This window comes from Pelophylax lessonae, assembly GCF_965119305.1.
Source record: "Pelophylax lessonae genome assembly, chromosome: 2".
In the NCBI taxonomy this organism is placed as follows: Eukaryota; Metazoa; Chordata; class Amphibia; order Anura; family Ranidae; genus Pelophylax; species Pelophylax lessonae.
In genome coordinates this window covers 93,456,363-93,472,585 of record NC_138769.1, presented here as the reverse complement: position 1 = coordinate 93,472,585, position 16,223 = coordinate 93,456,363, and the positions used below count along the sequence as shown (strand labels likewise).

The 16,223-nt window shown below is 43.5% G+C and overlaps 1 protein-coding gene across 1 annotated transcript in view; it reads right to left on the bottom strand.

The window, feature by feature from the left end:
* Nucleotides 1-577: 577 nt before the first annotated feature.
* The window catches only part of BACH1 (BTB domain and CNC homolog 1), a gene marked incomplete at its 3' end in the record, with an annotated part of 103,559 nt that continues 87,913 nt past the window's right edge, over nt 578-16,223 (bottom strand). The window contains exons 4-5 of the mRNA XM_082246626.1: nt 14,537-14,743; nt 578-1,003 (exon numbers count right to left, since the gene is read on the bottom strand). Coding sequence (XP_082102752.1) covers nt 578-1,003; nt 14,537-14,743 — 633 coding nt within the window. The remainder of the gene's footprint in view (nt 1,004-14,536; nt 14,744-16,223) is intronic.

Here is a 16,223-nt window from a genome sequence, read left to right as displayed (position 1 = left end):
TCCAACAGAGACGCACAACGAAATCTTGCGGAAAGCCTTCTCAGAGAGGTGGAGACTGTTCAAGCTAAAAAGGTATGGGGCGGGGACCCCATATTAATGCCCATAATTCTGGAAAAGGGGATCCAACTCGCTCATACATAGGTGTGATGCTCAGGTGTCCACAAATCTTTTTCAGGACATTTCCCATTGCTATCCCAAGTGACAAACAGAACAAAGAGTAAAAGTAAATATACCAAACAAGAAGCAGTAAAAATCTGCCAGAGGTTCTAAGCTTTTACTCTTTGCAAAAACTTAACATTTGAGTTCTACTTTAACATCTAGGTAGTAAGGGAGGCAGAAATTGGCATTCCGAGTCTGCACAACGGCGTAGTAAAGGCAAGCAACATGTTACACACAGCCTTTCCCATCGCACTTCCCTATTTATAATGCTTTAATGATTATCTGTTACCTCTAAATTTTAGGATTTTTTTAATGCTACTTTAAAGATAACAAAAAAAAAATTCTTGTTAAGATACAAAAATAAAATATTGCTTTTTTTTTTTTTTTAAATAAACAGCTGTCCCCCTCGGGGTCAGGGTTAGTTTTGTTCGTCAGTAGTGCATTTAGCAGTCATCTGTTGGCAAAAATCAGCAATGCCCCCTGCTGTGGCAGACTGCCTTGGTAAAGCTGTTGCGGGTGGTTTAATTGCCATGGGAGGGGCATTTTGCTGAACACCGTTACCCTCCTCTGCCGGGTGCCGAGAAACCTCTCCAGTGTTTAGTAACCCTCCAGTGAACTCCTGCAATAAGGCTTCACGCTGAAGGAACTTCTTGCCTTTTTCTGGCACCAGGAAGGACAGCGGGCACTCAGAGCTGGAATATTTTGCCAGGATGTGGAGCTGCTCGCGGCTCAAGGCGGCCTCGCGGCACACTTGCTGGCAGAGTCCGGTGAGGTTTTGTTTGGTTTCTCCCAACGTTGATAAAATTTGGTCCCTCTCCTTGAGCAAATGTTCTTTCTCGTTTTGCTGTGGGTGGGGAAACAAAACATGAATTTCTTTATTAGGTTGTATGCAAATGTTTAGGCAAGCATGCTAAAATTTCAGGTTTTGTTGCTCTTCTATACAAAAGCGATCACAACCTGTGCAGAGAACTTCTTGTGAATTTTAATGCATCATTGCTAGATTATGTAATTATAAAGTCCAATCATGAGATGATTAATCATGAAATATGCTCGCTCCAGGACATCTCCCAAGCCTCCCCCATCCTCTGAAACTCCCTACCCAAATCTGTCTGACTATATCCTACTCTGTCCAAATAGACAATCCCTGAAAACACTTCTTTTCAGAGAGGCCGATCTTGCCCCCTCTCAACCACTGCCAGGCCTTTTTGGCACTTTGTCTACATGCAACAAATCAGTACTGTTTTGCTACAAAATTAATTAAGTACCCCCAAACATTTTATATATATATATATATATATATATATATATATATATATATATATATATATATAAATATAGCAGGGGCTCTAGAACAGGTATCCTCAAAACTATGGCCCTCCAGTTGTTCAGGAACTACAATTCCCATCATGCCTAGTCATATTCATCAATTGATAGTCATCAATGTCAGAGTTTTAAAATGCCTCATGGGAGGGCCATAGTTTGAGGCCTGCCTGCCCTAGAAAATAAATTGGTGGGTTTTGGAATTTTTTTTTATGTCATAAGATATTTGTGCCGTGCAACTTTATACCACCTATATCACCTATCTCAGGACCAATCCACTCTTGACACCCCTTCCTCCCCGTGCCTGGGCCTGTAGAGCCCAGAGCATGGGCACGTGCTATGCCATGTCCCTCTCGTGTGGTTGGTCCCTTCTGGGGCTCATATGACTTTTAAGGTATCCATGTTCTTCTCCATAGTTGGGATTCCTTAGCATACTGGCTCGTTCTTTCTAGTTTTTTTTAGGGTACCTTTTAGGGTACCTTCCGGGTTCATGGCTGCTCTACCTAGGCACAAAGACACACTCTGACCACCCTGGGTGACTTCTGGTTTACATTTGCTCCGGATGGTCGCCGCTACTTTTGTTCTTATGTCATTTCTATGTGATGGTGGGGTTGTTTCCTCTCATACTGTTCAATTGTTGATGTTTACTGTTCATGACTGTATCCTTGCATATGGCTTTCTTTTCCTGTAATGCTCCTATATTTCTCAATAAAATGTTTTGGAAAAAAAAAAAAAAGATATTTGCGCAGCGGTTTTTCAAATGCAACTTCTTTGGGGGAGAAAAAAAACACTTTTTTGAATTTTAATGCAAAACACACAATACATAACCCACTTTTTTTAATAAAATATAAAAGTTGATGTTATGGCAAGTAAATGGATACCAAACATGCCACGCTTTAAAATTGCATATGGCCGTGCAACAGCGACAAAGGTGTAAATTTTACTATCCATAGGTCTATGCTAGAATTACTGCCTATGATCTGATGTTCATGGTGATAACTCACGTGTAACAATCGCTGTTTGCGTGTATGCGGGACTGCTCGCACGTTCGCCTTTGTGCACGAGGACAGGTGCACTTACCTTTTTTTCTTTTTTTTTTTTACACTTTTATTGCTGTCACAAGGAATGTAAACATCCTTGTGAAAGCAATAGGCAGTGACAGGTACTCTTGATGGAGAGATCTGGGGTCTATAAGATCCCAAATCCCTTCTCTGCACTTAAAAACACTCAGAATCTGAGTTTTGGAATGCTTTTGATTTTTTTTAAAAATGGCGCCATTGACATCCAGGTAAGCCGGATAAATAAATTCAGTCATTCATATGATATAGAACACCACACATGATAAATCATCATAAACAAAAATAAAAAGTAATAGCGATATCAATAAAAATAAATAGTGAATGATTATAAAAATTGATGAGAAGGTGATGTATGATCCCAATCACCAGTGCTGTGAAAATAGTTGAAACGATATGACTGCTTGTCAGAAGTTTCGCCTCCACTCTTGCGACCCTCCCAATGGGTGGGTTCTCACCTCATTGAATGTGACCTCACAATTAAGCTTGGTCTAAAAGAGCTGATATACCCTCACAGGGTGATGGTGGATGGTTTCCTTTATTCCTCTTTTAATCCCTCCCCTGGCGAGTGTCGGTGAACGGAGTACTCCACAAAGGCAGGTACGCTGGAACGGATCCCACTGAAGAGGGTCTACCCTCGGCCATCCGTCATCTATACATATACCATCATTACATTTCCTGCTGGGATAGATTGGTGCGCTCAAGCACCAACTGCATATGAGTGAATTTACGTTTTTTTAATAAAGCTGATTTTACCATACGTTATTTGCACTATGGTTTTAGGTTTCTCCCCATATGCGAGAGAGCTGCTGGAGCTATATATCTAACACTGGGAGCTTGGATTAAAAGAGGAATAAAGGAAACCATCCACCATAACCCTGCTAGGGTACACCAGCTCTTTTAAACCAAGCTTAATTGCGAGGTCGCATACAATGAGGTTTGAGAACCCACCCATTAGGGGGGGTCACAAGAGTGGAGGGGACACATCTGACAAGCTGTCATAAGTATTGGAGAACGAAGCCATCTCTAGAGACTGTGCATTTTTTTCCCATGTCACCAGAATCTCTTTTTGCAGAGGTCTCGTGTGGAACTGTGCAAACAGAACCGCCTCAAAAAGGTAGACACCATCAGGCCCAGCACCCGCATTCAACCCCCGAGGGGTGACCGTCTGGTCTGCTGGACAACAGAAGCTGAGTTTCCTCCTTCAATTTCTGGAGTTTTTTCAGAGAAAGCAACACTGACTATCTGGCCGAATCCACTCAGATAGTCCAGTTTTGTGGACGAAACCAAAGCAGACTTCTGAAGGTTCAGAATCTAACCAAACTCCCTCAGAAATCGCAGAGCAATCTCCAAGGTGTCCATCAGGGGAGTCGCAGACTGTTCGCAGAAGAAGATCGTCCAGGTAGTTTTTTTCGCACATTTGATGCTTCTGCACCCCGGCTTCTGCCCTTCTATTCCCCTGGGTATATAAGGTATGCAACCAAGGTGATATATGTATAAATAGTATCACACTTATAGAAGACTACCGACTGTGCGTTACTACCGCAACACCCCAGGGAAAAAAATATGTAGACGGACATATGCATTTTCTGAAGTGCCGCTAGATGAACTGGACCCAGGCGTCTGCCTTACCCCCGGAGGATGGGCCGTGGAGAGCTTCATTTTTCCCCCCAGCAAATGTCCGAGCTGCGATAGCCTTGGAGTCCCGGCATCTCCTCCACGTTCCTTAGGCATGCTACAAAGCATGCAGTGCATTGCGCGCGTCCTGCCGTTGCGCCGTAAGTTTCGGTCTGAAGACGAAGCTTGAACTGCCCGCCCGTCAGAAACTTCAAGAAAAACTTCTGTGGAGGAGAGCTGCTGGCGCCGGACAACAATACCTGGAAACACACCGCAGGTGACCGAGGGCTTGTACGTCTGTGGGCAACCTGTGAGTTCTCGGAGGGGTGGCAGGTAAAGCTCTGCTCGTAGGGTCCCCCGGAGGGAACCCGTGACCTTCTGCTGAACCTGGCTCAAAGGGGTACCGTTCGACTCTCAGAGTCTGCAGGTCAGTGAACATAAACGTTTCGCTACTTGTGGGAAGAAACACATTCTAAACTGAGGGGCAGAGGGAAGGGTGGGGCCTTTTAACAAGCCTGGAATTGATTATGTTTCCTGTGGGGAGGAGCCCATCATCTCTCACTGTTGGGCCACCCTGGAAGGGGGGGAGAGAAATATATATATATCTGTATACTTACCCATTTTTTATTCTTCTCCTGCCTGGTCATGTGTTCCTACAGCACCTGCTCAGGGAGCACTCGAAAATGGCTGGGAATTCCAGTTATGTCACCCAAAAATTTCCATGGTCCAGCCATTGTCAATACTCCCTTCTCTCCCCTGCAGCAGCCACTCACTGACACAGCTAGCTGGAGCTGCAGGAACACGTGAACGGACTGGATCATAAATAGTAGTTTTTTTTTAATAATAAAAGTTAGGCAGGATAGGTGGTGGTGGTGGTGGTGGTGGTGGTGGTGGTGGGGGGGGGGGGGATTTATAAACATAGCTAGTTTTAGGCTTTTCTTTCGCTTTAACAGCTTCAAGATTGGGAACTTTCACCCCCTTCCTGCCCAGGCCAATTTTCAGCATTCAGTGTTCTCACACTTTGAATGACAATTGCGCAGTCATGCAACGCTGCACCAAAACTAAATTTTTATCATTTTTTTTCACACAAGTAGAGCTTTCTTTTGGTGGTATTTAATCAACGTTGGCTTTTTTATTATTTTTTTTTCTAAAGTAATTTTTCTCCTTTATTGATGTGCACTTATGAGGCAGCACTGATGGGCACTGAAGGTCACTGATGAGGAGGTACTAATGATTAGTGCCCTGATTACCTGTGCATGTCTCCCCTGTGAGAAAATGCTGCCGATTGGCTCTTCTCACACTCTTTCAATGTGAGGAGAGAAGAGCCGATTACCAACACTTCCATGTTTGCATGTGCTTAGACACAGCTGATCTCATGGGTAAAGAGCAGCGTCATTGGCTCTTTACCAAGATCGGGGTCACAGGAGACATGCGAGACATGTGGGCGTGCGAAAGTGGTGAGACTGGGGCAACGTCATCCTAGAACAAGAGTGCATCGTACCCGCCGTCATTTGACTATTCGGCGGGCAGGAGGTGTTTAAGACACTTACCAGGATTCCCGCTATACATTAAAGCAGAACTATACCCATCACAGCTTGATAAAAAACTCTTTAGCAAGGAATAAACATTCCACATTATTATGCAACCAAAATTAGTGTGCTGTAAATTGCCTCCAGCATTGCTCCTGTTTCTTCTTGCTGGAGGCTTCCATTTTGCTGAAGCCCAGAGCCCTTGAGCAGTAGTAAATCATAGAGTGGAACTAACCTCATTGGTTTCAAAAAAATAGTTTAATTCCTGGAATGCCAGGATTGCTAACTGTCACATTTGCTTGTGTCCTCAACCAAACTGTCAAACTATCAAAAGTCTGGTGTCATAACTGATCACGTGCAGCACTATGGCAGTTGCAGATCAAACAGAAGCAGCTTTCTTAGCTATAAAGGACAGGAGGATTCAGTTCTTTAAGGCTGTCAGCAGATCGGCCTCTACATAATATTTTACCTAGCTATATCTGCAAAAGGGGTCACCCTGAAGTGATCTAGCAGGACTTCATTTTCTGACTAAAGTTCTACTTTAGGAAGGACAGATTACAAGGTTCCATGGTTTAGAGAGGATATCGGGAACTAAATATTCATTGTACAAAATAAACCCATAAGAAAGTTTAATTCTCAGAGATTTCAGTGTGTCCTCACCCCCACTATCCTGCCAGTCATGCTGCGTCATGCAGCATAGTTATCTGCTGTAAACACTGACATACACAGCCTTAGTCAATGTATCACATCTGCTCACTACACACGCATTCCAACATTAACCTCTCTGCTTTCCTGAGCTGCCCAGACCAAAGTTATATAAACATATCAGGCTAGCAACCCCATTTGTAAACCCTATTATTAAAATCTCATATAATCTAATGCAAATGAAGAAATGGGGACCCTAAAATCACCAAGGGGCCACACAAAGCACTTAAAAGTAATACTAAAGCCTTCTCATTTTTACTTGTAATGTAGTGAAAGGCAATCAACTATTCCATGCCAAATACTGCAGAAAGACATTATTCGCTTTTCACTTCCACATCCTTTATCTTCTTCTTTGTCATCTATATGAATTCCGGGAGGGTAGAGCTCTCTCTAATCCTAACTTCAAGTTAAAGTGTTTGTAACCTTTTTTTGTAGTAAACTGTAATAAATCTGTCTCTTTAAAGCTTTCAACTGTGCTTTTCATATCATTACATAATTTTGTATTGTACTCCTTATGTAGTACCTGGTCGATCCTGCTAGTTCCCCATTTCCCAGTTGTAAACTGCCCATGCTAAGCATGGAAACAGACCAATGCCAGCATGATCAGTTTGTGTCCCTTCTCATCCAGTTTGGAGTTACAGGCACACTGTGCAAGCGCAAAGCATGCCTGTATCTTCCCTGGTCAGTTTTTAGCCATGCCCCCCCCCCCCCCCATCCATGCATTCCTCCTCTCCTGATTGACAGCAGGCCATTCAGTGGATTCCCAGCCTTGCAGTCAAACTGCAGCATCTCCCAGTCATGACTAGGTGATCACGCCCAACAGCAGGTGTGTGATGTGCTGAAGGAGGCAAAACAATCACATGACCTGGATCACTGATGTTATAAATAGATATACAAGCACCTTTTTTCTGTTTTTTTAATCAAGAACCGTAGATTATTGAAAGATATGCTTTCATAGGGGTGGCTCCATAGGACCCAGCAAGGGAAAGCAGCCACTGTAAAACTGGAAGTGAGGGGATGCACCTTTGAGGAGACTGAAAAAGACTGGAGGGAAGGCAAGCCCTGAAACATGAAGGTGGTGCATAGAAGGAGATGTTCATATGAGCAGCTAAAATTGGAAAATAATAAGGGTTTAATATCACTTTAATTACAACTGCATCTGATTTTGATGACGTCACAGACGAAACGCATAGAGCGTCAATACGTCACTTCCAGGTCGTGGAATGCACGGCCTTCCCGGAAGCATCGTCTTTGTACTGCTTGGTTTACTGCTTGTTTTTACTGATTGTTTGTGAGTATGAAACTATTATTTCAATAAATCTATTATACTAAACAGAATCACACTATGAGGCTATTTTCATTCCTATATATCCGTGGCCGCTGAGACGGACTTCCAATCTACTGGCATGCGAGGCTTATGTATTTAAAGTTTCCAATACTGGGCATATACACAAGAGCCATCCTAACTGTGATTGATGCTTGTTTTTCCAGTAGGTGTTACTTTATCTAGTTAGTGCGGTCCTGGGAGAGAGGGGGAGCACGCATGCTTTCACAGTCACGAATCACCATTGAAGATGGTGTGATGAGACCCTTGCTCGCTCCCTTCCGCTCTCCCGACACTCCTCTGTTTCTAGTGAGTCAGCTTGTAGATCGCAACGTCTGATGGTTCGGTCAACCAAGGCTCCGGGATCCGAACTACAGCTATGTGCCGTTCGGAATCCATTAGAACAAACACCAAGCAGGCTGTATGTAAGTTCAAACAGGAAGACAATTTATTGGAAGCACACAGCACACTTTTATACAGAATTTTGAACATCCTGTCCCCAACAATCGCTTTCCCATTGGTCAGTTGCACAGTACATGCCGTTCTCCTTCAGGTCCTCCTTAGCCATGCAAATGAGGACTTGAAAATGAGTCAGCAGGGATTGGTTAAGGACTGTTATGTGTAACGAGACAGAAGCCCCCAGGGGGCAATCAATGTACACAATAGCCAGACACGGAACAATGGTTCCATAACGAGCCCCCCTAATACACATTACTCTGAGTGTCAATACATCCCTTAGCAGACAACAGGTGGGTTCATTAGCACACCCGACAATAGGTGAATGGAAAGCCACCTCAGACAAAAGCAACATTGTTAGACAGTCTGTCTCCTCATTGAACTTCCTGGAATGACCATATTAGGAGTTGTACTTCCTGGCCAAAGACCTCATGGCAAATGGGAACAAATCTCAATATTTCTACATGGAGACCTTGCTGACAAATATGAATCAATCCAAACCAACACCCATCTGTCCTTAAATTCCAGTGACGGTGAACACCGTCACAGGTGGATTAAACCTTGGGATTTGATCATTTATTTTCATATTTTTTTTAATTTCTATACTACTATTTTTTGCACAGATGTCACTTTTTCCACTTTGTCACTTGTTTCATACACTCTTTAGTTACAGTACCGTTAGTACTGCTTCTTCTATTTACATTTACACTATTTTCTGCACCTTAGCACTTTACTTTTTCATATACATGTTTTGGATTATTGACATTTGTTAGATACACTCAAATTTATGACTGGTTTATACTCCTTTTGGTATCAGGCAGCACCATTAACCTCTCTCCCCTTTATTAATTTGGATCCATTTATTGGGATAACATATGAGATAAGTTGCAGCCGGTTAGGTATACCATAGCTCTGAATTTTTACATACAAACAGGATCACTAACATGCTGCTTGTCTGTCATTTTGGAATTACTCCCACTGTAGCTGACGCAGCAAGATTATGCTCCTATCACTAGCGATTGAGATTTAGCAGTGTTCGGGCCAGTGATAGAGCGACATCGACCTGCATCTGACTACAGAGGGAGCCATTACCTAGGGACAGACAGGCAGCCTCCTTAGCCATCCGACCACTGGCGGTTTGTCTCTAGTGGCAAAATCACAAATCGCACCTCATTCTAAGGGTTTGGCAACCCTGGATAACTTACTTATGACCTATTGGCACCCACACTTTACCATATCTATTTGAACATATCCCCCACCACTGTCATTCTTTTATTGTCTATCGGTCTTCTTTCCTCCTTTCTATTGCTCTCCTGAGTGTCATTTTCCCCTTCCAGCTCCCTACCCAACTTCCCCACCTTTTCCTTCCCTACCCTCGATATGCATTCTACTCCACCCCATGGGACACTTCAGGCTCCACCCTGGTCTATGACCCACAAACTCCTACCCCCCACTCCCCTTCCCATGCCCTTTCCTTGTCCCACAGCTAAAGGTTTGCACAGTTATATACTATATTACCAAAAGTATTGGGATGCCTGTCTTAACACACAGACATGAACTTTAACCACTTAACGACCAGCCACGTAGATCTACGTCGGCTGACTTTGAGTGGTTATACCGGGATGATGCCTCTGGGTAGAGGCATCATCCCGGTACCGTTGTTTGAAGCCGACGGTCGGCTTTCCGTCGGTAAGCGGGAGCCGCTCGATCGTTACCCGGGGGGGCGGGAGGGGACGTCGCAATTTTAAACCGTAACATGTTTGGTATCTATTTACTCGGCGTGACATCATCTTTCACAACATACAAAAAAAATGGGCTAACTTTACTGTTTAGTATTTTTTAAATGCAGTGAAATGTGATTTTTCAAATTTTTTCCAAAAAAATGGCGTTTTAAAGACCGATGCGCAAATACCGCGTGACAAAAATTTTTGCAATGACCGACATTTTATTCTCCAGAGTCTTTGCGAAAAAAATATATATAATGTTTGGGGGTTCTAAGTAGTTTTCTAGGAAAAAATACTGGTTTTAAACTTGTGAACAAAAAGTGTCCGAAATAGGGCTGGGGGTAAAGTGGTTAATGGTGTCTTAGTCCATAGGGTTCAATATTGAGTTGGCCCACCCTTTGCAGCTATAACAGCTTCAACTCTTCTGGGAAGGCTGTCCACAAGGTTTAGGAGTGTGTCTATGGGAATGTTTGACCATTCTTCCACAAGCAAATTTTTGAGGTCAGGCACTGATGATGGACAAGAAGGCCTGGCTCGCAGTCTGCGCTCCAATTCATCCCCAAGGTGTTCTATCGGGTTGAGATTAAGACTCTGTGCAGGCCAGTCAAGTACCTCCACCCCAAACTCGCTCAGCCATGTCTTGCTTTGTGCACTGGTGTGCAGTCATGTTGGAACAGGAAGGGGCCATCCCCAAACTGTTCCCACAAAGTTGGGAGCATGAAATTGTCCAACATGTCTTGGTATGCTGACGCCTTAAGAGTTTCCTTCTCTGGAACAAAGGGGCCAAGCCCAACCCCTGAAAAACATCCCCACACCATAACCCCCCCTCCACCAAATGATTTGGACCAGTGCACAAAGCGAGGGGCATAAAGACATGGATGAGCGAATTTGGGGTGGGGGAACGCGACTGGCCTGCACAGAGTCCTTACCTCAACCCGATAGAACATCTTTGAATTCGAGCGAGGACTGAATGCCAAGTCTTCTCGTCTAACATCAGTGCCTGAACTAACAAATGTGCTTCTGGAATAGACACACTCCTAAACCTTGTGGGCAGCCTTCCCAGAAGAGTTGTAGCTGTTATAGCTGCAAGGGTTGGGCCAACTCAATATTGAACCCTATGGACTAAGACTGGGATGCCATTAAAGTTCATGTGTGTAAAGGCAGGCGTCCCAATACTTTTGGTGATATAGTGTATATGTTGCATATCTATAAATAATGGTATACTATTCCAAACGAATCTGGCATTATTGGTTCACATTATGGGGTTGATTTACTAAAAGCAGAGAGAACAAAATCTGGTACAGCTCTGCAAAGAAACCAATCAGCTTCCAGGTTTTTTTTTGTCAAGCTTAATTGAAGAAGCCGAGGTTAAGCCGGTCATACATGGGTCGAATTCCGAACTAATTTTCTTTTTGAAAATCGTGATTAAGAATTATAGTTTAAATCTCACACCATTAGTGGACCGCAATGGCTGATTTTCGTGCGGCTATTGAAATTGAGTGATCAGACACCTTGAAATTTTTTTAAAAACACACAAATTTCTAATCAATGATGAAAGAATCATGCGAGAAATATTGAAAAATAAATGTGCATGAGTTGTGACCTGGGGAAAAAAAAAAAAAAGGATTCCCAGCCATAACATTTCTTTTCTGTAGCAACATAGGGTAAAATTGAAGGCTTAGTTGGTCGAATTACAAAATCAATGATGACACCATCAGATTACAAAATTAAAATTTCTGATTTTCGAAAGAAAATTTGTTCAGAATTCGACCCATGTATGGCTTGCATTAGAAGCTGATTGGCTACCATGCAGAGCTGCACCACATTTTGCACTCTCCAGTTTTAATGAATCAACCTCTATATGTCCTGCATTCAATAAAACAACTAAAAACAAAATAAAACAATGAACAGAAACTTGAAAAGCATAGCAAGGCAACAAAGCCGTATGAACTAGGTGAACATAGAATACAAGTTGTTCTGTCAAACGTTTTATCAATTCTAACTTTTTCTTTCACAATTGCATACTATGAAGTGTGTTGGCGTATAAATGCAGCTTCCATGCGTCTCCTCCCACTGGAATGTCTACAGACACTGAGTCATCACACACTGTACATACAGTGACTCCGGGACATAATACTCATGACTCAGTCACATGGTAGGACAAGTCAGAATGCGGAAATAATGATTTTGCTTTAACTCTGATCAGAAATATCAGCTTACTCTCTGAAATGAAACTTTACACTTACATGAACTTTAATGGCATCCCAGTCTTAGTCTGTAGGGCTCAATATTGAGTTGGCCCACCCTTTGCAGCTATAACAGCTTCAACTCTTCTGGGAAGGCTGTCCACAAGGTTTAGGAGTGTGTCTATGGGAGTGTTTGATCATTCTTCCAGAAGTGCATTTGTGAGGTAAGGCACTGATGTTGGAGAGAAGGCCAGGCATTCAGTCTCCACTCTAATTCATCTCAAAGGTGTTCTGCCGGGTTGAGGTCAAGACTCTGTGCAGGCCGGTCAAGTTCCTCCACCCCAAACTCGCTCATCCATGTCTTTTTGGACCTTGCTTTGTGCACTGGTCCAAATCATTTGAAGGAGGGGGGATTATGGTTTGGGGTTGGGCTTGGCCCCTTAGTTCCAGAGAAGGAAACTCTTAAGGCATCAGCATACCAAGACATTTTGGACAATTTCATGCTCTCAACTTTGTGGGAACAGTTTAGGGATGGCCCCTTCCTGTTCCAACATGACAGCACACCAATGCACAAAGCAAGGTCCATAAAGACATGGATGAGTGAGTTTGGGGTGGAGGAACTTGACTGGCCTGCACAGAGTCCTGATCTCAACCAAATACAACAGCTTTGGGATGAATTAGAGCAGAGACTGCAAGCCAGGCCTTCTCTCCAACATCAGTGCCTGACCTCACAAGTGAGCTTCTTGAAGAATGGTCAAACATTCCCATAGACACACTCCTAAACCTTGTGGACAGCCTTCCCAGAAGAGTTGAAGCTGCTATAGCTTCAAAGGGTGGGCCAACTCAATATTGAACTCTACAGACTGAAACTGGGATGCCATTAAAATTCATGTGCGTGTAAAGGCAGGTGTCCCAATACTTTTGGTAATATAGTGAATTAGGACAGAAAGGAAGGAAGGAAAAAGCTTGCACTAACCAAACCCTCCACCTAGGTTTGGCTTTGTACCAGCCCCCAGTAATCCTCCCTAGAACAGGAAATCTACTTAGATGCTCTTTTTTTGTACAGGTGGTGTTTAGTCACTTTAAACCTGAACTCTTAGTAAAAGGGTGCCCCCTCCCCAACCCTGCCAGGATACTGGACTGGCATGGCTCATGCCACTGGGTAGAGGTGAGGGAGCCAAGTGGACATGGGGGTCTTTTAAAGCCCTGATGTTTCAGTAAAGAGAGCCTGGTGGTGGCACACCAAGAGGAGGAGGAGCCAGGAGCACCGGCGGGAGACCCGAGAAGAGGAGGATTGGGGCTGCTCTGTGCAAAACCATTACACAGGGCATGCAAGTATAACATGTTTAGGTTTAAAAAAAAAAAATTGAATTTAAAATCACTTTAACCACTTGCCGACCGCCACAAGTAAATATACTGCGGCGGTCAGCCCCTCACAGGCAAAGTGACGTATGGGTACGTCACTAGCCTGTGAGGCTCTGGGGAGTGAGCGTTTACCGCCGGAGCCGCGCTCCCGCTCGGTCACGGACCCCCCCCCCCCCCCCCCCCTGCGTGTGTGTGCCCGGCGGACCCGATTGCCTGATGTAAACAAGCCGCCTGTCATTCTCCCCTGTGTATGAACAGTGATCATACGGTTCTACTATGTAGGACCGTTGATCACTGTTCCCACACCTCAAGCCACAGCCAATCACAGTTAGAATCACGCCCCTAGGGACACACATAACCCCTCCCTCTCAAAAAAAGTTAACCCCTTTACTGCCAGTGTCATTTTACAGTAACAGTGCATATGTACAGCACTGATTACTGTAGTAATGTCACTGGTAACCCCAAAAGTGTCAAAAATGTCAGTCAAGGGTCCGATCTGTCCGCCGCAATGTCGCAGTCCCGCAAAAAAAAAAAAAAAAAAAAAACGCAGATCGCTGCCATTACGCGTTAAAAAAAAAAAAAACAACAAAAATGACAAAAATCTTTCCCTTAGTTAGTAAACGCAATAACTTTTGCGCAAACCAATCAAAATACGCTTTTTGCGATTTTTTTTTACCAAAAATATGTAGCAGAAAACAAATTGGCCTAAAATGTTAAAAAATTTTGATTTTTACATTTTTTTGGGGGGAATTTCATATAAAAAAAATGTGAAAAATATTGTTATTTATGCAAAATTTACGCTATTTTTTTTGTTTGATCAAAAAATCGCACAGGTGATCAAATACCACCAAAAAAAAGCTCTGTTTGTGGGGAAAAAAGGACGACAAATTTGTTTAAGTACAGCGTCGCACGACCGCACAATTGTCCGTTAAAGTCACGCAGTACCGAATCGCAAAATAGGCCCTGGTCAGGAAGGGGGTAAAATCTTCCGGGGCTTAAGTGGTTAAGATTCATGAAAATTCCCATGAAAATCCACAAATATAATAAACGTTACCACAAACCAGCAGCAACCCACCAGCTTCATGATCTCAGTCTCCAGGTTCTGGATACAGTCCAGTTTTCTCTTTCGGCAGCGCTGAGCAGCAATCCTGTTCTTGCTTCGTCGACGTATATCGTGGATACAGTCCAACTGCTCCGTTGAAAGGGTGTGCGTTTTCACCAAGGACTGGAAGTCATAGCGTGAGAGGGAAATGATCTTCTGAGCATTAAATGGCAGTGTTTTCTGCAAGTCAAGAATAAATACAGTAGGTAGGATGAAACAATGTATGCTGGGATAGCAAATACAAGCCTTCAGATGACAATAGGCCCATTTTTCACATGAGTGGACCCATTGGGTTCACCTGTCAGTTTTTCAGGTGGACCCAATCGGATTATCCATTATCCTCTATGGAGCCACGTACCCAATCTGATAAAAACAGACGGATGGGGATCGTTCCCCATCAGTTAAGCGGATCAAATCGGATGGCAGTCGAGTGAAAATGAACAGGCGGTCCATTTACATCTGACTGCTCATAAAGGAGAGCGGGCTGTCTCTGCTCTGCATAAGTGAAGTGGACATGGAGCAGCCATCTGCCTGCTTAGCAGGGATCAGCAGACAGATTCCCCGCTTAGCTGGTGGAGTCTGCCCCGCATGGAAGGAAACTAATGGCGCTTTTCCACTGCATGGAACCGAATGGTTCGGCTCGCTTTTGTGCTTTTCCACTGCTGGTACCGCATGGTATGGTGTAGGAACGGTTTGGTACGGTACGGCGGCGCTTTTCCACTGCATGGAACCGAATGGTACGGCTCTCAAAAACAGTACCTCCTCGATTGTGGTTCCAAGAGGTACCATACCCGGTACCATATCCCACAATCCTTTGCATGCAGTCACTACTAGCCACTGATTGGTCAGAGAATCCCACCCACCCCGTTGTTATCCCACCCACTTAACTTTAGTACTACTTTAGAGGAAAAGCAAACCATACCGTACTGTACCGAACCGTTCCAACACCGTACCATGCGGTACCAGCAGTGGAAAAGCAAACCGGGCCAAGCAGGGCCGAGTAGAGCCGAGCCGGTACTTGCAGTGGAAAATCACAATTTTTTGTGAAATTTTTAACAAATGAAATCCTTACTATAAAAAATCCCTACTGTATTAAAGTGTAATCATTAATCCCAAACGTTTTAGTTTTGGATAGCACGGGGAAGGATTAGACCTCCTGTCAGTTATCTTTGCTGATATAGAACCTCAGTAAAAGGGACATTCTGGAGTATTGCTGAAGTGCTTGCTTTTCTCTACACTTGTATTTGTGTTGTGTCACCCTAATATCCAAGCACCCATTTATGTTTTTTTTGGGTCCTCAAACCAAGCAGAAGTGGGACTTTATGGGCAAGAAAAATGTTATGTGATTTTATAGTAAAAATTCATTATAGATAACGTCATATTGTTGTATTTTTTTTAGACATGGCGATATCCTTGATAAAGGCACCTGTTGAACCTAGCTGAAACGCGTAGAAATTCAGATGCTGTTTCATCCATAGTCTCACCAAACATGGATGGCGGGAAATGACATCAGAAGTCACCATTTCACACGTCACATTTTCTTACCTTCTTATCACCTTCATGGACCCTTAGCCCAATGTATGCAATTCTTTGTGCATTATTTTAGCCATGATATTTTGAATAAAATGAATTTTTACTATAAAAACGCATAACATTTTTC